Source organism: Zonotrichia albicollis, chromosome 3, assembly GCF_047830755.1.
Source record: "Zonotrichia albicollis isolate bZonAlb1 chromosome 3, bZonAlb1.hap1, whole genome shotgun sequence".
In the NCBI taxonomy this organism is placed as follows: Eukaryota; Metazoa; Chordata; class Aves; order Passeriformes; family Passerellidae; genus Zonotrichia; species Zonotrichia albicollis.
Genome location: NC_133821.1, coordinates 333,381 through 353,619, shown reverse-complemented (window position 1 = coordinate 353,619; position 20,239 = coordinate 333,381). Strand labels below are relative to the sequence as shown.

Below are 20,239 nucleotides of genomic sequence, written 5' to 3'. Positions count from 1 at the left end.
TAGAATATAAAATCCTGTAGATGTGCCCTGCACAGCATCTGAGTTTGTGAGAGGTGAGCAGACCCCCCTGGGCTGGCAGCTGGAGGGGCAGGCAGCAAGCAGCACACAAGGAAAAAGCTCTGCAGGGAGGCCAAATGTGCCCACACCTGGGATGGCCACCCTGCTCACCAAAGGGACAAATGGACACCAAGGCCCTGCTGCTATCTTTTCCTCATGACACTCTATCCTCATGATCGCTCAGTGCAGCAGCTCAACTGCAGACAAAACAGAGGCTGAGCAGCAAGCAGCTTTCCTGCCACAGACACAGAACTCCCCAGGCTCCCTGCAGCAGCCAGAGCCGCCACAGTGGCAGGCCATGACCCAACCCTGAGATGAAAGCTTTCCACCCAGAGGCTGAGGCCACCCTTCACCTGAGAGACAGCTTGAGAAAGCCTGGCACAGACTCCAGCAACTCCACCTGGAGCAGCTCTGTCTATGTCTTCTGGGGATTTGGACATGAAGGATGATTCCTCCTACCCTGCGGAGAACTTCCTTGGTGACACAGAGACGATGTGGTGATGGCACTTCCCTGGAAAGCCTGGGGCAGCTGCTGGACTTTTGCCTCTGAAGGCAGAAGCAGTCAGTGCACTGTATTTTCTCACTCTGATGGCTTTCTGTGCAAGGAATTCATAACACCTTTGCCTTTTCCAGCCAGATCTCAGGGCAAGCCTTGGCAAACACCTACTGGGCAGGCTGCTCTGTGACACAGGCAGGCCAGGCCAGAGCAGCACAACACAGAGGTGGCCAAGGAGCAAACTGGATGGAAATCATAAACCTGAGGCAATTGAGCATGTGGAAATTGCACAGTTTGAATTCTGCACACTTTACATTTTGCTTAATAAGGCATCTTGGAGTTTAGAACTGCAAACCTGGGAAAAATAGTTGGGCTCTGAGTGTCACATATCTTTCCCTTTCAACTCCCTTAAAACAGTCTGTCCATTGATGCTTAAAGTAGTCCCCAAAGTTTTGTAACTGACTGCATTGATCGTTCAACAATTTACTCGGTTGTACCTAGGCATTAGGACACCTCTGGAGCTTGATGAGCAATACGTGCCTCAGAATTTAGAGATTCTTTAAAGGTCAAGTACAGTTTGGCCAAGTACACGTGTGAGTATGAGCAGAGAGACCCCTCATTGTCTTTTCCTACACATGCTGGAGAAAAGGAAGTCAAACAGAAGTCTGGGTCTCACCGTTTGGATGAACTTGTTGCATATCACCTTCTTGTCACCCCTAGAGAAAAACAGAAACAAAAATTACTATCAGCAACCCTAAACATTCTGATCACCCTACTGTTTACACCCAGTCTGGTTTGATATTGCCAAACACAGTCCATTGAAATCTTGTGTGCCGCTAGTCTATCACAACTTTAGGCAAAAAACCAAAAAAGACCTCTAGAGTTCATCAGGAGCTTCCAAACTCCTGATGAACTGCCCTTCTGAGTACCGTTAGCACAACTCCTGCCAGCAGATGAGGCTGCAGTGGGCCAGATGTGTGCCATCGCTGCACAGCTGTGACACATGATGGCAACACTGGCTCCAGCTAGCTGCATGCATAGCCCGAGCTCCATAAGGGCCCTGCCGAGGATACCTCACCTGCTGCTCCCCACAGACACCTGTGTGGCTCCCTGGGGCCGGGTGATGGGCACTGCAGCGTGTGCCAGGGTGAGGATCAGGCTAAGAACGGAGCATGCTGGACCTCACCGCACACTCACCACTCCTCGCCGATCCTGTACACATAGACAACGTTGTCCGTCTGCCCGATGGCCAGTTTAGTGGAGTCCGGGGAGAAGGCCATGCCTTTGACCACGTAGCTCTTCCTGCCGTACTGCGGAGAGGCTTCGTGTGACCGTGGGGAGGCCGCCCATGCCAGCCCCAGAGCTGCCCAGCCCATGCCCGGCCCATGCCCAGCCCGGCCCACGCCTGCCCCAGCGCTGCCTGGCCCATGCCCGGCCCATGCCCAGCCCATGCCCAGCCCGGGCCGGACCCGCTCACCTTGGCATCCGCCGGCTTGGTGGAGAACTTGTCGCGCCGCTCGCCCTGCTCGTCGTAGAGCAGCACCACGCGCTCCGCGGTGCACACGGCGAAGCGGGCACTGCTGGCGGACCAGGCCATGCAGGTCACCCGCGCCGTCCCGTCCTGCGGGCACACACGGGACGGCTCAGTGGGCACACAGCGAGCCCCAGCGGGCACACACGGCTCAGCGGGCACACACGGCTTAGTGGGCACACACGGCTCAGCGGGCACACACACGGTTCAGCGGGCACACACAGAGCCCCAGCAGGCACACACAGCTTAGCGGGCACACACGGCTCAGCGGGCACACACAGAGCCCCAGCGGGCACACACGGCTTAGCCGGCACACACCGAGCCCAGCGGGCACACACGGCTCAGCGGGCACACTCGGCTCAGCAGTCACACTACAGCCTCAGCGTCGCCGCTACGCGCCCCAGAGCGGTCAGGGCCGCTCTCCCCGACCCGGCCTGGCCCGGCTCGCTTCCCCGCGGCCCGATCCCCCCCAGCGCGGCCCGGTCCGACCTGCGGGGCCAGCAGGGTCCGCACGTGCCGCAGCTGCATCGCGCCTTCCGCCGGGCCCGGGCCCGGGCCGGTCCCACAGGGTCCCACGGGCCCGCTCCGCCGCCGCCGCCTCGCCCGCCTCGCCCCGCCCCCGCTGCCGTGGCAACCCCGCCGCCTCCGCCGCGCTGACGCGAGCGCGTCGAGCCCGCGGGACCGGCCCCCCGCGCACCGGCAGGGATCGGATCGGCTCGGCTCGGCTCAGCTCGAACCTGCGGGACCGGCCCCCCGCACACCGGCAGGGATCGGCTCGGCTCGGCTCGGCTCGAGTCCGCGGGACCGGCCCCCGCACACCGGCAGGGATCGGCTCTGCTCCGCTCGGCTCGGCTCGAGTCCGCGGGACCGGCCCCCGCACACCCGCAGGGATCGGCTCGGCTCGATCCCGGCTCCGCCATGGAGGCGCTGCGGGCGGCGGGGCGCGCCGTGCTGCGGAGCCCGCGCCTCGCCCGGCACGGTCTGGGTCTCCGCCGGCGGCGCAGTGAGTGCGGACGGGTGCGGGTTCGGGGCCGGGGCCGGGCATCGCTCCGGGCGGGGAGCCCGCAGTTCGGCGCAGTCGGGCTCGGAATGCAGCCCCTGCGTGCTGCCGGGCAGTCCGAGGGGCCGGGAGGGCTGGGGGGCGGAGCGGCCGTAGGGGCAGTCGGGTCAGTCGGGTTAGTCGGGTTAGGGGAGCGGGGCTCGGGCCGCAGGGGCCGGAGCGCTGCCGGCCGGGGCACCGAGCGCTGCCGCTCCTCGCCGGGCTCTCCCTGCCCCGCTCCCCGGGCTGGCGCCTCCTGCCCCACTTGTGAATCGAGGCCGCCTGCGCCAGGGGCTGACGGGCCTGGGCGGCCGTGCTAGGCGCTGGAACACGCTGCACTGCGCCGGGGAGCTCCTCGGGCCCCTCGGGCTGCCACGCCTGGCTCTCTGCCAGCGTGCCAGGCCAGCCCCTGCTCTCTGCGGCCTGGCAGGGTCCGAGACCGACCCATCACACATCTCTGGAAGCGTTCAAGGCTAGGTTGGACGGGACTTGGAGCAAGCTGTTCTAGTGAAAGGTGTCCTCCCTGCGAGAGTGAAATTGGATGAGCTTTAAGGTCCTTTCCCACCCAAACCGTTCCATTATGCCATGACGCCATGACCCTGCAGGTACCCTGTGGCTCAGCAGGGCTGTGTTTGGCTGTGTCCAGCTGCCCAGGGCTTTGCTGGAGCACCAGCACCTGCCCTGGCAGGCCTGGTATACATGGACTGTCCTCAGAGTTTGGAGTGGCGCAGGGTCCTACTGCCCAGGGTGGAGGTCGCTGGTGCCTGCATGGCACCAGGCAGCCTCCCTGATAGTTGTCACTTGCGGAAGAGTATGCTGTGCAAATAAGGTCTGATTTCCCTGTGGGTTCAGATTATTCCAATTATGAGTTGCACCCTTCTGCAAGTGTGCCAGTAATTCTCAGGGAGCAAATCCCAGGGAAGAGGTGAAAATAACCCTGAAAAGTATTAGCTTAGTGTGAACAGTACATACTTTGGCAATTCCCATCTCTTTCTTAACAAAGCATCTGTGATGCAGTTGCTCCCCAGTCACCCCAGCTGGGACCAAAAGTGCTGACTGAGCTGCCCCTGCCCTGGCATCCAAGTATCCTGCTGCTGCTGCTGAGATGCCAAGGGGTTTGGCTTTGCTTACAGTGGGCCAGCCTGGGGGTTTTGATCTGAGCGTGGCAGTGAATGCTGCTGCTCTTCAGGCGTGCCAGCAACTCAGGTGGCTGAGATGAATGCATTACAGAGAACATTTTGTTTGTAATGAAGCAGGGTAATGAACCCAGGAACGCAAGGTTTTTGCATAGAGCGGTGAGGGCTGCAGCATCCTCAGCCCTGTGCAGATATGCAGGAGCTGTCTGTCAGTGCTGACAGAGCCTGAACTTCCAGGGCTAGAGGACTAAAGCTTCAAGGGTGAGCTGCCCACTCCTTCTGTTCCTATTGTGAGAGTGTCACAGAGCCAGGAGTGATCCCGCTGAGGGCAGAAAGCAACACTGCTGCTGGATCCATGGGTGGGGTGGCTCTGGCAGGACTAGCTGTGGGGCTGCTGGCACATGGCTTCTGTGGGCTTTTGTCTTTGCAGAGCTTCCTGAGAGCTGGGCTGATATGCAGGAGCCACTGCTTGAGGGCATGTGCTTCACCCTCAAGTATCTGGGCATGACGCTGGTAGAAAAACCAAAAGGAGAAGACATGGCTGCTGCTGCCATCCGCAGGATCGTGGCCACGGTGAGACCCTGGGGCCCTGGTGTGTGGGGTCAGGGCCCAGCCCCTTCACAGGGAAGTGTCTGTGACCTAGCCCTGAGCTCCAGTGAGGGGCTGTGCCCTTCCCAAGAGGAGGGTGGCATGCAGGAGGCTGCTGGTGTCTGCCTGTGTGCTGTGGGGAAGCTGTCTTCCTGCAGGACAGCCACCTGCTCCCACACCTGGGCCTGGCTGGGAGCAGAGCTGTGCCTGCCACAGCACGGACAGAAGGGTGAAGGACTGGGAGGAGTGGGGTCTGTCCCTCCCTGTGTGTGTGGCAGTAGGGTGAACAGATTTGAAGAGTGTTTTGTGCAGGGCATGTCTGATTGCCAGGCTCTGCTGTCCCATCCTACAGCAGGAGCCTTTGCAGCAAGTATCCAAGTGAGTGATACTGTGCAGAGTCTGTGGGGCTCCTTCCAGCAAGGGGCTGAGGTGAAGACCCTTGCCAGGTTTGCAGAGATTGCTGGTGTTTTTCCACTGCCAGGCACGGGTTGGAGCTCGCAAGTTTCAGAAGGTGATTCTGACAGTGTCTCCAAGGGGCATCTCACTGCAGGATGCAGACACTAAGGAGATGGTGGAGAACATCTCCATCTACAGGTGGGCATGTCACGGGTATGGGCTGGGTGTTCCCCAGCAGCCAGCTGAAGACTGATGGGAATTTGAGAAGCCAGGGAGGGCTGGGCCTTGTGTCAGCAGTACCTTCAAGCTTAGGTCTTTCCTTGGCTCCCTGAGGCCTGTGCCCTCTCTGCTGTGCTCCCAGCACTGCCTGAGGCTGAGTGTAGGCAGGGTTCTGGGTGCTTTTGCGTTCATCAGCCCATCCACCATCTGCCTGTGCCCTGCCTCTCTATTCTGGCATTCAGCAGGATTTTGAGGCTTGTGATTGGAAAGCCCCACAGTTAGGACAGGACTGCATGTCTGCCTCCACTGCCATGGTTCCACACTTCTGGCTGCAGCTAATTAGACAGGCTAAAGGCAGTTGCTGTGAGAACTGATGTTGATTTCTCCTGCTGCCGCTTGTCCTTTGGCTGGGTTGGATGTCTGTGGGTGCTGGGTGTGAGGGGCAGCGAGTGTGCAGTCTGGTGGCCAAATGGGGAGCAGAGACAGGACATCTCTCTGCCTGGCCCCCAGCTGTGTCCTGGGGGGCAATGGCCCACCCTTCTGTGCTCCTCTTGTCCCAGTGCTTGAATTCACACACTGCGTGGAGCTGGCCGTCAGAGAACTGCAGGGCACTCTGGGATGGCACGGAGGGAGTGCCTGTGGATGCAGTGATTTCTTACCTGCTGCAGACCCCAGGCAGCCTCTGGCCCTTGCAGGGGGCTTGGGCTGCCTGGTCAGCTTGGGCAGGTGAAAGCCTCAGGTTGTCAGCAGTGCTTGCTGATGTCCTGGGAGGGCAGCAGATGTGCCATGCCAGTGTCCTGGATTGTCCTGACAGCTCCTCTCTGCCCACAGGATCTCCTACTGCACAACAGACAAGCTGCAGAACAAAGTCTTTGCTTATGTTGCCCAGAGCCAGGAGAGCGGGGCACTGGAGTGCCATGCCTTCCTCTCACCCAAGAAGAAGATTGTAAGCACTCACCTTCTGCGCTTGGCTCCACGAGGTGTGGGTGGGAGCAAGGTCCTGCTTTCTTCCCCTCAGCGAGAGAAGGGGAGACCTCAGCTGGGTTTGGAGCCAGGGATCAGGTGTGCCCATGTGCTGCACAGGCAGGCAGTGAGCAAAGGGGCTTTCCTGCCCCAGCTCCTGAGGGTCTGCTCTTGGAGGTGCTGGTCCCCAGAGGCAGACAGACACAGAACTGGGCTCTGGCCTTCCATCTGAATGCTATCCTGCACTGAGGGCCCAGGTGGAAGCAGGCATTCCCTCTCTTTCATGTACACAGGCCCAGGCTGTGACTCTGACTGTGGCCCAGGCCTTTCAGATGGCACTGGATCTCTGGGAAGCAGCACATGCAGGTAGGAGGAATTTCTCAGATGTATCTCACTGCATAGCTCTGGAATCAGTGTCTCTCTGGTGAAACACACCAGGCAGGGAGAATGTTGTCCCTGTGGTGGTGTTCTCTGCCATCTTCAGCTGGGCTGGGAGGTGTAGCTGCTCTCTATGCTGAGCTGCTGTGCATGGCCTGAGCTGTAGCCCAGCTCAGGGCTGCTGGTACCTGGCCTGAGCAGTGCCCCCTCACCTTTGTTTGCTCCCTCCTGCCAGCACAGCGGGGATTCCCTGTTCCTCACCCACAGTCCTGCCTGTACATTCCCAGCTGGGCTTTCTGCAGGTTGCAGGCACTAACTCTGCTGCTTTTGCCCCGTGCCAGGCTCTAGGCAGGATCAGCCCCTTCACCCTTCATGTGTCTTGGAGAGCAGTGAGGCCGGCAGAGCCCGTGAGCCGGCCCCCCCAGGGAGAGCTCCCTTCACACACCACTTTGGGGTACAGTATGTGCAAGTCAGGCCCGTGCTGAGGGCTGTCTGCAATTAGGGCAGGGACAGAGTGACCCCTCTGCAGCTCGCTGCTCCTCCCAGAGCCCTGCTGATACCTGCACAGCCCCCGTCACACGTGGCAGCCTGATGTGAGGAGGTGCGCTGTGCTCACACGGGGGCAGTTCCTTGGTTGGTGTCTGTGCTCCAGGAGCTCTGCTGTCAGGCCCAGCACTGCTGCAGCCTCAGCCCTGCTCTGCTGGCCCTGTCACACAGGGACCTGGCACCTGGGCTGCACACTTGGTGTCATGGCTGGGGTGAGAGCTGCCTCTGAAGGAGAGGACCCTTGGATCATCATCCTGCCAGCCTGGGCTAAGGCTCAGGCCAGCCCATCTGCACTGCACCTCCTGCATGGCCACAGCACTTGGAGCATTGTCATACTGGTCTCATTACATCCCTGTCTGGGAACTTCTGGATGCTTGGTCCTTGCCCTCATGCTTCCAGTGTGAGTCCAGCCTGGCAGTGCTTGGGGTTGTAGCTGTGCACAGCCTGCTCCTGGTGGTCTCTGCCTGTTCCTCCAGCTGCAGGGTGTGCCCACCCACCACCCACCACTGTCCCTGGGCAGAGGTGCACTGTATCAGCAGCTCTGTCAGCATGGCCCATGCTCACACCTTGTGTTTGGGGCTTTGCACCTGGAGGGGATGTGGGATGAGCTGTAGCCTGTCTGTCCTTGTTTGCCTGAGCCCAGAGGGTTCTGGCAACCCAGCACTCCAGTCTGTCCCTCACTGCTTGTGGGAAACCTTTGTACTGTGCCTGGGTAGTGACTGTCTTGTGCAGGGGCCCAGCCTCACTCCTGGCAGAGACCTGCCCGTGCAGTGGGATGTCATGGTGGGTTTTTGTTTGTTTGTTTGCCAGGAGGAGGAAGAGGAGGAGGAAGATGATAATGTCAGTGAAACCTTGTCTGGGTAGGTGGTGAGCTGCTGCTTGTATTCAGGGATCTCTCTGATGAAGCCTGTCTTGTCTCCTTCTCTGTGCCCCGTGCAAGGGGAGCTGCTCGGGCTGTGGGCATGGTGGGATCATGGAGGAGAGCTGCATGGAACCAAGGGGGAAGCTTCCTGGTATTTCTCTGCTTCTATCCGCTGAGAGCTCGAGTGAACAGAGGGCTGAGTGGTGGAGGAACAGACCACGCAGTCCTGCTTTTGCAGCAGAGATTTGGGGTACAGATGCCGGCCCCCTGGATGCACCCAGAGATGTTTCTTACTCTGTTTCTGCCAGTCTTTGATGAGGCCAGCCTGTCCAGACATGCCTCTCACAGGGGACTCAGTAGTCCCTCTTCTCTCACTGATTTCCCTGGGGGTTGGACCTGGATGGAGGCTGGGTCATGCTGACTTCTGCGTGGGCTGGGGCTGTGGGTTGAGCTTGTGCTGTGCTGGGGAGGAGCTGATGGAACAGTCCAGCAGCAGAGGATTTACCTGCAGCTCTGCAGACATGTGGGTGGTGGGCCTGTGAGGCTCATTCCATCATGGCTGTTCTCCATGTACATGCAGTGGGCACCCAGCTGGGTCTGGCATGTCTGAGCTTGGCTTGAGCCAGTGTCAGCCAGGAGCCAGTGCGTGCACAGGCTGGAGCTGTATGTGTAGCCCAATGAAACACCAGCCCTTTGGACATGGAGCTCCTGATGGGAAGGAGATATGGCTTTGCAATCTCGGGACAGGCTGGCCTGGGAGGAGAGTTTGGTAGCAAGGGGGCTTAGGGCCTTCTGCACCCCCAGTGCCTGCTGCTGCTGTGCCATTCCTGCCGTGCCAGGGCCGTGAGCATGCCGTGTCTCTCAGGAGGCCATGCTTGGGGTATGATGGATGCTGTGTTCTCTTCCAAAGCAGCATGGAGGAGCTGGGGAAGGGACTCCACAGCCCAGCAGGTAATTTTCTTCAGTGCTGCACTGGCTCATCCCCCAGCATGTCCTCTGTAAGGCAAGGTGGGGCTGATGCTCACCTGGGAACATCTGCTTCCCTTTGCAGGCTGTGCTGGACTCCCAGCTGTACACCTTACAGTGCATGTCTTCCTTTCTCTCCCTTTTCAGGATTAATACCTCTTGTGCCCCCATCAAGCTCTCCTCAGGCACAGCTGCTGTGCTGCCGCCTGGGGCCACCCCCGCACAGCTGGACGGGGCTGGGAGGGGCTGGAGGCTCCCCCAGCACCGGCACCAGGACTGCTGGCCCGAGCGCTCCCCTGGGCTAAGCCAAACCTCTGCAACAACGGACCAGCCACTCAGGATTCACCCTGTGCCTGCACCTGGGCCAGCCAGTGCCTGCCACCGCCCTGGCACCGCCCTGCTGGCACGGGGGCTGCTGGCACTGCTGCCATGGAGTGCACAGCCTGCAGCACCTGCTCCTCATCCTGTGCCGCCTGCATGAACCGCCTGGAGCTGCAGCTGCTCCCAGCTGGGGCAGGGGAGCCATGCTCCTCGCTCTGCTCACTGCCAGGCCGTGCAGGCCGTCCTGCATGCTCTGAGCCTGCCTGATGCAGGCAGTGTACACCCTCAGGGAGCAAAAGCTCTTGGCCTGGAGCAGTGTGTGATGAAGGCCTTTCCCCTGCAGTTCAGCCCCACACCCTCTCACAAGTGAAGTTACCTGGTTTTTAAAGGAAAGCTGCTCTGCCTTTAGAGAGAAATAAACTGAGTTTTTTACTATTGTCATTTGGGTTTGAGTGCTGGATAGGCACCATGCATAAGCATGCAGGGCACTGTGTCTCCTGCACTCCCTGTGGTGAAGGTTGCTGTGCCCCAAGCTCATGGAGCCTGGAACTCCCACATCTTCCTTGGCTGCAAGCCCTGAGGGAGCAGTTCCTCCTTGGACTGAGGGCTGCCAGGGGCCAGGGTGCCTTGTGACTTGGGAAGAGCAGGTTCAGGCTGTGCTGCCCTGGTGTCTTGAGCACCTGTGAATGTCACCTGCAGTGACAGGCGTTGATGCTGACCACACTGAGGTCAGGACAGGCACAAGCCCTGTGTGTGCCAGCAGCTCTGAAGTGTCTCTGCCCTGCTGCACCCCAGCTGTGCTCTACAGAGGCAAGCCACGGGCTTGGTTTCCTTCCCAGATGGCGCAGGGGAGGCTGCAGCATGTCTGGTTTCTTTGGCAAGTGCCAGCTTGCAGCTGTGTTCTGGCCCAGCCCCTCACTGCTGGGTTCCTGTCACATCTCTGCACAGGCTGCTGGCACTGAGAGCTCAGCCCAGCTGGGCACTGCTGGCTGGCTGCAGCTGGGGTGGCAGGGCCAGACTCCCAGCAAGTGCCATAGGCACTGGGGTGCCATGGTCCACTCAGGAGCTGTGCATGTTTTTTTTCACTTGAGGTTTTGCATATTGAATGTGGTTTCATGCCTTTCTCCCTCACCTGGGAGTACACAGCAACACGTAACTTGTCAGGGTGAGCAGGTCATTGTCAGGCCCTCAGCTTCCAGCACTCCTTTCTGCACTTCCCTGCCCTCCTGCACAGCCATAGTCTGAGAAGAAGTGGTGAGTTGGGGTTTGGTTTGGGGTTTTTTTGTTGGGTTGGGGTTTTTTGTTTGTTTGTTTTTTGGGTTTTTTAGAGGCAAAGAGCTTTTTCCTCAACAACAAACCCTGATTTTACATTTAATGTCAGAATTGTTTTCCTTGTTTAATTTGGTCAAAACCTCTGCATTTTGATGTTTTTTTGTGCCTGCCCTAGTTCCTCACCTCTGCTACACAGTCTGACCCTTTGTGATTCTTTGTGTGTGCCTCTGGCCTGGCTAAAAAATCTCATGATAGTAGGCATGTCTGCTATGACTTTCCAAGACAGAACTTCTAAACATTTTCCAGGGCACTAGAACATTCTTAAAACTCTTGTATTTCCCTGACAGCCCTAGTTTTCCTAATGTACCTCCTTACTAAAAGCTAGCAGGCAAAACAAGGTGTTCATGTCTCCGGAGCTGTGGCCATGCTCCCTGCAGCCCAGGTCACAGTCCAGCAGCAGCTGTATCCTTCTGCCATGGTGCTGTTGCTCCTCAGGTACCCCTCTCCTCACCCGAGCAGGGAGCAGCCTGTCGGGCTCAGACCCTGTCTCCCTTCTCGGCCCTGCTGCTGGGATGTGTCTGCTCTCTGCAGAGAAGCAGCCACGATGTCCCCTCAGTGGGACAGCCTGCAGCTGCTCCAGCAGCACCACAGGGCCCAGCCTGCAGCAGCAGCAGCAGCAGCAGCAGTTCTCCCTCGAGGACCAGGGGGTGCGAGGTGACCATGGAGGACCTCCAGCTCTTGCACAGCACTTGTACAAGCATGGACACACACAGAGACCTGAAGCTCTGATGCTGCCTTTGAGCCAGGATGCTTTTATTGAAAAGACCCTGCCACAGGAGTTGCTTATCCTGTCCCTTCCCCACCTAGTCCTGCAGCAGGAGCTGAGCAGCACCTGGAAGGAAAAGTCCTGAAAGTGCTTTTACTGGGAGATTTATTCCTGGAAGACACTGGATCCTGTGATGCTTGAGTCCAGGGCTGCAGAGCCTGTCTGTGGCAGGCTGCAGAGCAGAGCATGGAGGGAGAGCAGCAGCCAGGGCAGCAGGGAGCTTCCTCGTTTCACCCCATTCCCTCCAACTGAGACCTTGCAGGCCTCACCGCTTTGTCTCCTCCAGGCAGCACAGGCACCATGCTGCTCAGAAAATTCTTTGCAGCTCCCCTCAAGCAGCCTGAATGTGCCAGCACCGAGCCCTTGTGGGGACACAGCGCAGCCACAGCCATGCCCGGACAGCACCCGCTCCCCCTGCCCTGCACTGCCTGCCCTGCTGCGGGCTCTGTGGGCTGCCAGGCACTGTGACAGCACCAGCCCCTCATCGTCCCTCGTGTCTTTGTCCTCTGCAGTAGACAGAGAATTTGAAGGCCCTGCACAGCGGTGACAGGGTACAGCGGAGCCCTGTTCTCCAGCAGCAATCCACTCATCCCCGGAGCTGGTTGGGCCCGGCCCCACAGACAAACCAAGCCCTCCTACAGGCCGCAGCTCTCCCGGCAGTGCTGGGCAGTGCCTGCACCGCCCTGCTCCTGCAGCCCCGGGGCCCTGAGGGGAGCAGCTCTTGCTCTCTGCAGCAGCCCCAAGGCCAAACGGGCAGCTGAGAGCAAGGTCTGCCCCTGTGCCGCGCAGCCATGCAGTGCCTCAGCTGCAGCCCCGACCTTGGCCGAGGCGGTGCACAGGGCTGTGGGCTCCCCTCAAGCCCGTGCCTCAGCCCATCGGCTCCCCCCGGCTCCCTCCCACACATCCTCACGGTCATGCTTCCCCCGGAGGGGAGGAGGGCCGGGTGGGACGGGCAGGGCCACGCTCTGCATGCATGGCTGGGAGCCGGCTCCATGCACATCCGCAGACAGGTGCCCTCAGGAAAGCGGGAGTTCTGGTACGTGGATCGTCGCATGCTGAGTTCCAGGCGGCGCGCCTGGTGCTGCCTCTTCTTCCAAGGCCTGCTGTGGCTCTGGCAGGACACCCGAGATCCCAGACGGCAGAGCTGGTGTTGCACTTACACCTCAATAATATTGACCGAGGGAGATTTCTTCTATGAGAGAAAAATCTGCTTTAAGAACCTGCTTTGCTGCACCCCTGGGATCACACCCGATGTCAGAGCCCCTCAGCCTGCAGCAGGCCTCAAGACCAGCAGACCTCAGCAGAGCAGGGTCAGTTTGGAGTAGGGATCCAAGAGGAGAGATCTCCTAGCAAAGGGTAATCAGCAAGCTGAAAAATCTGGAGGAGGGGAACTGGGGATTTGAAGTCCAAACAGGAAGTTTCTGCTCCTGACATCTGCTGGAAACCAAGATGTGGATTCAGTGGGGCAGTCAGTCAACACAAGTGAGGGGAGTTCCCACCCTTGACAGAGGCAGCAGATGAAACACAAGCAAAACCCTAACATATGGTCCCATTAGAGCATTTGGGCTATAAATCACTGTCTTTGGCAGGTAACAAAGGGAGAAATGTCAGGTGCTGAGGGAACAGCCAGACGAAGGTACTGCTCCCTCCCCATCCACAGCCTGCCACAGCACTTCATCAGGGTGAGGAAGGGGCTCTGCAATGACTTGCATGCTGATGACTCAGAGCCAGCTGCAGTGAAGGCAGAAAGGGAGCACTGACAGACCAGTGCAGGAACCATGAGAACAGCTGCCTAGCGTGTCCATTTGTCCGTGTGTGCAGGAGAGGTGCAGCCTTGGAGGGGCATGATGAAGGCTCTGTTACAGTCAGAGGTCAGGTACCACCCTGCCAGTGCAAGAGCCATCCCAGCTGTTACACCTGGTTGTCTCTTCCAATGTTTCTCCTGCAATCACCCATGGGGTACACACACTGCCCCAGAGACCAGGGCTCACTGAACCCTAAAAGTCCTCAGTCTTTGGGGTGAGAGCACAAGCTGGGGCGTTTCCATTCCTGGAGAGAGGCAGACGCTGTGCAGGCTGCAAGCCCCAGCAGACAGGCAGCCCCGTGCCGCCCCTGCTGCCAGCCCTCCCCACTCACCTTGCTCCGCAGCAGCCCTCCGCTTGGCCGCTCTGGCGTGCTGTGCTCTGAGGAGGGCTTTGTCTTCTCCTTGTTGTTGTTGGAGTCATTATCCTTGATGATATCATACTGTCTGCAGAACAGGGCGATCACCGCTGCCCAAAGACACACTGCATGAAGGATCCCTCGCAGTGCCTGCCTGTCTGCCCTCCCCACAGCATCCCAGCTGCAGGGCAGGTGTGCCCAGGGCTGCTTGGGGTGCTGCAAACCCACACCCCCACCTGCATCAGCCTGCACCACCCCTGGTACCTCTGCACGTGTGGCCAGGCCAGCTTCCTTGGGCAGATGGGCACGGATGTGGCTAAGGCCATTGGGCCACACATGAGGTGCTCAGCACTCACTAAAGGTAGATGCTGAGGCACTCAGACAGGGACAGTGAGGTCGGTGGGCAGCTCCAGGCTGCTCCAGGCTGCTCAACATACTCCAGGCCATTACTGCTGAGCAGTGCCTGTGGTTGCTCCTTTTACCCTAGCACCTACAGATTCTCAAGGGACTGATGAGGAAGGGTGCCAGACCCTCAGCAATATGCCTCTGCACTCTTGTGAGCCACATCCTCTCTGTGAACCATGGACTGTAACTTTGCCTCAGCCCGCCACAACGCTGCTTGTGGCACTCACCTGCCCACATGAGCAGCACAGCCACAATGATGATAATCTCGCCCGTCTGCAGCTGCCGGTCTTTGTCCAGCCCCTCCATGGTGATGTCACCTGCAGAGAACAGACCCCAAGCAGGGCTGGCAGCAGATACCCTCCCACTGTAGTGGGATCTGAGAAACCCCAAAGCAGAGAAGCCCACCTCCCCCAAACAAGGAAGGGTGTGGGACGACACCCTGTATGGGGAGAAGACATGCATCCTGTGGCCCTCCTGGGTCAAATAGAACATCCTTGCTACAAAGGCAGTCAGGGATTCCAAGGCTTGTTTAGGTTCATGTAGGGACCGTGCACTGCCTTAAGGTCTCTCTCTACACAGCAAACAGGGTAGGTCAGGTCAGTTTAACACAGAAGTTCTGAGGAAAGGCAGCCATCTGCTTGCCCTGCCATACTCAGGACCCCTCTCATGGTTACTGCTGGAGACAGACTGCCGTGCCCTCCATGGGGCATCATCTCTCTTGGATTCTTGATGCTCTCTCATGGACCAGCATGCAAACAACCCCAAGGCAACACAGACATGAGTAGCAAAGGAGACCATGACACTCTGTCATTTGTCCTTGGGCAGCCTGCAGACTGGGAGATCTGAGTGTCTGTTCAGTACTGGTTTCCTACAGGCAGCAGCTGGGCAGGCCCCAGCAGCTGTCCTGGCCAGTCTGCCTAGCTGAACAAGTGCCAAGACCTGAGACAGGAGGGCTGCAAACCACTTGGGGACATTAGCATGGACACATAGTCGACACGACAGCAGCCTGTACAGCCCTGTGTGTCCCCAGCAGCCTGCTGCTCAGTGCAGCACTGGTTGCAGAATCCCTGCCCATCTGCTGTACAGGCCTCCAGGTGTGGCCCCAGCAGCAGCACCTGGTCAGGCTGGAAGGAGGTGCCTCACCTTGGTTGGAGCTGTTGGAAGGCAGGCGGTCGGTCTCCTTCAGGGTGCGGAAGTGGACACGCTTGCTAGCCTGGCTCTCCCCATACAGGCCGATGCTCTGCACCTGGATGATGTAGTCAGCATCCTCTGCCAGGTCCCACAGCACACAGGCACGGTTGGTGGTGTTCACCTCCCGGATGAAGCGCTGCATCTGCCCATCCTGCCTCTGCCAGAGGGAAGAGCTGTCACCCCTGGGAGGCTGCTGCCAGCTGCACCAGGCACAGGCCCCCCAGCTGCAGGGCCGTGCCTCACTCCTCCCTTCCCAGGCAACCATCCAGCCCAGGGTGGGCCAGACTGGCCAGCACTGCCTGTTCAGCATGCCTGCATGGCCTGAGAGCCAGGCACCTCCCTGGAGAAGCCACCATCACCCAGGGCTGCATAGGTGGAGCAAGGGAAGCAAAGAAGGGTTACATCATGGCCAAGGCACCATCCTTACCTAGAGAAATCCCAGGGAAACTATTAGAGGGACTATACCCAATGCAGCCCACAGTCTTCTGCCTTCCACCAGGATGGATGGCTCACGTCGGGCACCCTGGCAAGGGCTGCTCAGCAGCAGAGCTGTCCTCGGGCAGATACCAGAGGAGCCCCGGAGTGTGGCAAAAGGACTGACATAGGAGCATGCTGGTAATCAGTGTCCCCAGGCCCCTGGGACAGATGCTGGATACCTGCTGGAGGATGGCATAGCCGATGACCACATCTCCTTCTGGTACATCCCAGGAGACTGTGGCAGAGTTCGCCTTCAGCTGCGTCACAGTCACGTTGACAGGGGACGGTGGCCTGTCTGGGTGAGCCAGGCATGGACCGTGGTGAGGCACAGGAAAGAGGCAAAAGAGGATGTCTCAGAACAGGCACTCGGCCCTGCACATCACCCTGGGGCCTCTCCCACACCTGCCAATGGCAGCATGTTGGCTAGGGCTACAGGGAGACCTTCCCTGGTGAACCCGGCCCCAGGAGATGAGTGGCACGGCAGATGGGGAAGCCTGAGCCCTGCCAGCAGAAACACATGCACAGCACGGTGCTTCCTGGGCTGGCAGGCAGTGCCCACTCTGTGCATGAGGAGTGTGCAGGTGCAGAGCTCTGGGGCTGTCCCACAGATGGGCATGCCACAAATGCCTGGCGCACCACCCAGAACTGCGTAGGAAGCAGCCCTGACACAGGGATGATATATTGATTGTGACAGAAAAATGGGGCACCTTGGAATAGACACACTCTACACTCAATCTAGGCATCTCCTCTGCCCGGAATTACTCCTTGCTCCAGGGCATGGGAGAAGGCCAATGCCAAAGGCAGAGCTGGCTGTCCCAGTAATGCCTGGAAAATAGATCTTCCCAACAACTTTAAGAGTGAATATATAAGCAAACCTTTACTTGAAGGCTTTCAGGCACACAGTGTTGTGAAAATTGCACGTGGTATAGTAATGCTACAATTTTTGTAAGGTTAGTCAATTAGTATACTTATCATATACTGTCCAATTAAAAGGTTAGTTGGTTAGGTAGTAATTCCTGGGGTCCTGCCCCACTGGAAGGAGTCCAGAAGTTTCTCTTGCCCCACTTTTGTTATGCCTGGTCCAGATTGTGGTTGAAAAACACAATGTCCTTGTAGCTGTCTCTCTTCTTGGAATAAGACTAAACAATATTTTTAGGAATGTATTTATAAGGTTAGCTTATTGTTCTTAAATGTGGGGAAGAAAGATAGGAAAAGTACTAGAAGCTACAACCATGCATTAACAATCTACATAGCCACAAAGACATGAAAAATATAAAACCCCAATAATCTTAGGGATCACCAGCAGTGCAGGGCCATTGGCTGCAAAGCTGGCAGCAATGCTTGGCCATTGCTGTTCTATGGCAAGCTGACCCGACTGGCCCATGGTCTGCACCGTGGCCACTTTGAGATTTCACAGCACTGAGAGCACAACAGGATCCCACACAGTCCTGCACACAAAGCCAAGCTTTGTCTGGAAGTTAGACACAGGAGCACATGAAAGACACTGAAGCTGCTGTTTGTGGGTTCCAACTCCCCACATCCAAGTCAGTGCCCTTCTACAAACTGCCAGCATAGCAGCTAGGGCTACAGGGTCAGTGCTGTGATTTATATAGAAAAAGAGTTCCAGGGGGCACCTGAGAACAAGAGAAAGGACAACTGTGACACCAGCAACAACCCCAGTTACAGTGACTGCAAAAAAGGCAATTTTTGCAGGCCAGCTGTTTAAGTGCATTCATTCACATCTGAATATACCCAGCTTTGGATCAAACCAGAGGAAGGTTTGGTTCCCACTCTCAGAAATTCAGGGTTGTGGTCTGCCAGGGGCAATTAAAACAGAGAGGAGAGCCCAGAAAACATGTTCTAAGAGAGACCCTGAAACTGAGTGTGTCTCCAGAAGTTTGACACACCACCAGAAGAGAGGGTTGCCAAAGATAAGGACACCATAGTGTTCTGATTATCTCCTTCAGAAAACAAGTCTGGAAAACTGGAAAGGATTCAAAGATACACTCAAGCATTCTTTATCCCACAAAGAGTGTGTCTGTATAGAGTTTTGCCTGTGGGGATCTGCTTCATCACTAACCTATGAGAGGGAGGGAATCTCCCAGTCTTGTCTGCATGCACACCTTGCTTGCCTACGAGCCAACAGCAGACCAGGCTGAACAAAGCTGGATCCCTGAAAGTGCTCAAGGCCAGGCTGGATGGGGCTTGGAGCACCTCGATGTAGTGGAAGCTGCCATTGCCCATACCAAGGGGGTGGAACGAGATGGGCCTTAAGGTCCCTTCCAAACCACACCATCCCAGGATTCTATGAAATTCAAGATGACACCTCAAAGCTGTTTTAAGGCCTCCAAAGGACAAAGCTTTGTGTATAATTCCCCACATTGCATCTAATACTGTTCAGCCTGTTCTGTAGCTGAGATCAGAGCAGTTTTGTGCCAAAGCTGTTGCCATAAAGGTCTGTGAATGCAAGGGCTCCCAAAAGCATTCTGTGAAGCCAACACATCCTGGCTATAAAGTCAAAACGCTGCTGGGCTCTCTGGGCAAAGTGTGACACTGTTTATCTCAATGCATTAACTGCTAATAATTCTACATCGCTGATAAATGATTCAGCTTCACTTTTTATTAAAGCCATATTACAAAAGGGGGACCCCCACAGAAAGCACAGTCACTAACTTAAGGCCTGGCACAGGTTTTGTGCTGTCTGTACAGCAGCATGCTCCTTTTGGGCCTGATGAAGGGGTGGGAAGAGCTGGGCTGTGTACAGGAGCTAGCAGCACTGCAGCCTGTGCTGGACACTGGAAGGGATGGCCAGAGGGCACTGGGAGGGATGGGTGGTGGGCAGCTGGACATGGGACCAGATATGCCATGCATCCCAGCTCCATGGGTCAGCAAAGGGGCCGGACAGATACCCTTCCCGAGGGATGCTGGCACAAGTGGTGCTGCAGAGGCATGAGGGATGGGGCACGTCTCCACCGGTGCCCTCGCCATCCTGCTGTGATCCAGAGAGCGGGCCACGCTGCCCCCCGGCCCATGCCCTTGGGGCTGCTGCTCAAGGGCACCCAGATGTTTGCCCAACTTACTGCTGCAGCAGGGAGTAAGCACCATACTGCACATCTAAAAATAAGTGGCCCCTTTTTAACACCCCTGACTGCATCTCTTCCTGAATCCGTCAGTACGTGTTTTGCAACACGGCAGAATGTAGCAGAACACGTCCGGTACTCGCGATTCGATTTGCTATCTCAGTGACCTGTCGAGGGGCAAACAGACAGCATGAAGCGGCTGCTGACAGAGGCCACCCCGGCGAGTCAAAGGACACAAGGACAGCGGTACCTCGGGTGCGCGGAGCTCGACGTTCCAGCAAACACCGGCAGCGAGGGACAGCATCCCCGCCACCCGGCCGGCCCCAGCCCGCCGCAGCCCGGAGTGTCCGTGCCCGGGGCAGGAGCTCCCTCGCGGCACAGCGCCCGTTCCCATCCCCGGGAGCCCCGGGAAGGGCGGCGCGGCAGCGGCCGTGCCCCGGGGAGGGGACTCGGAGGCCGCGGGGTGCCCGAGGAGCCCTCGGGGATCGCGGCAAAGGCCATGCCGGGAATGCAGAGAGGCCGGCGGGGGCGTGCGGCGATGACCGCAGCCCCCGGGGTGTCCGGCAGGGTGTCCCCGCCCGGCAGCCCCGGTGCCCTCCCGGCCCGGCCGCACTTACTGGCTCGCACGAAGCACAGGTCGCAGCCGAAGAGCACCAGCACCGGGCTGATCATCGCCGAGACTCGGGCCATGGCGGCGGGGGCTGCGGCCCGGCCGGGCGCGGCCCTGGCACCGGCCCGGCTCCCTGCACCGCGGGACGGAGCGGGGCCGAGCCCCGGCCGCAGCGCGGGGGGGCGGAACGGCCGCCGGGCCCGGCCCGCCCCCGAGCGGCTCCGCAGCGGCTCCGGCACCGCGGCGGCTCCGGCGCCGCCTCTCAGCCGTGCCCCGGAGCGGCCGGCACCGCCCCCAGCCCCCGGCCGTACCCCGGCACCGCCGGTACCGCCCCCACCCTGTCAGCGGAGCCCCGGAACCGCCAGCGCTGCTGCCGGTGTCGTTCTCCGGTAACCCCCAACGCCCCGCCACAGGCTGAACCCCCGGCAGCCCCGAGCGTCCGCTCTCCCCGTGCTGCACCGCCGGCAACCCCCGGTGCCGGCTCCTCCCGTGCTGTACCGCCGGTAACCCCCGGTGCCGGCTCCTCCCGTGCTGCACCGCCGGTAACCCCCAGTGCCGGCTCCTCCCGTGCTGCACCGCCGGCATCCCCGGCACGGGAGGCTCCACAGCGGGCACACAGCACGCGTGTCCTGGCGTGGGCAGCGAGCAGCACCGGTGTCGCCGCTGCTGGTCACCGGCAGATGCCGACATTCGCGCTGGTGCCCCCGGCACTCTCCCACA

At 58.7% G+C, this 20,239-nt stretch overlaps 3 protein-coding genes across 9 annotated transcripts in view; 1 reads left to right on the top strand and 2 right to left on the bottom strand.

Moving 5' to 3' along the window:
- IFT172 (intraflagellar transport 172) overlaps positions 1–2,734 on the bottom strand; it is a 39,069-nt gene extending 36,335 nt beyond the window's left edge. For both annotated transcript variants that reach the window (XM_074536242.1, XM_074536243.1), the window contains exons 1-4: positions 2,574–2,734; positions 2,031–2,174; positions 1,751–1,863; positions 1,230–1,269 (exon numbers count right to left, since the gene is read on the bottom strand). In XM_074536242.1, the coding sequence (XP_074392343.1) occupies positions 1,230–1,269; positions 1,751–1,863; positions 2,031–2,174; positions 2,574–2,612 (336 nt within the window). In that variant the 5' untranslated portion in view covers positions 2,613–2,734. The remainder of the gene's footprint in view (positions 1–1,229; positions 1,270–1,750; positions 1,864–2,030; positions 2,175–2,573) is intronic.
- On the top strand, positions 2,734–9,939 carry LOC102064609 (low density lipoprotein receptor adapter protein 1). Of its 5 annotated transcripts, none has more exons than XM_074536269.1 (9): positions 2,738–3,087; positions 4,690–4,832; positions 5,329–5,441; positions 6,294–6,408; positions 6,719–6,791; positions 7,145–7,257; positions 8,160–8,209; positions 9,077–9,162; positions 9,325–9,939. In XM_074536269.1, exons 1-9 carry the CDS (start codon positions 3,003–3,005, stop codon positions 9,480–9,482), a joined length of 936 nt encoding a protein of 311 aa, XP_074392370.1. In that variant the 5' UTR covers positions 2,738–3,002; the 3' UTR covers positions 9,483–9,939. The 5 variants fall into 5 exon arrangements, with proteins under 5 accessions (XP_074392373.1, XP_074392374.1, XP_074392370.1 ...); XM_074536271.1 differs by having other exon boundaries at positions 2,739–3,087; positions 9,125–9,162; XM_074536270.1 differs by having other exon boundaries at positions 2,739–3,087; positions 9,122–9,162.
- A 1,615-nt stretch (positions 9,940–11,554) lies between these two features.
- On the bottom strand, positions 11,555–19,817 carry FNDC4 (fibronectin type III domain containing 4). Of its 2 annotated transcripts, none has more exons than XM_005496549.4 (6): positions 19,527–19,817; positions 16,009–16,124; positions 15,305–15,509; positions 14,389–14,478; positions 13,733–13,866; positions 11,555–12,788 (listed from the first exon to the last, which is right to left on the bottom strand). In XM_005496549.4, the coding sequence occupies exons 1-6, from the start codon at positions 19,597–19,599 to the stop codon at positions 12,753–12,755; spliced, it is 654 nt and encodes a 217-aa protein (XP_005496606.1). In that variant the 5' UTR covers positions 19,600–19,817; the 3' UTR covers positions 11,555–12,752. The 2 variants fall into 2 exon arrangements, with proteins under 2 accessions (XP_005496606.1, XP_005496605.1); XM_005496548.4 differs by having other exon boundaries at positions 11,555–12,785; positions 19,527–19,758.
- Between the last annotated feature and the right edge of the window lie 422 nt (positions 19,818–20,239).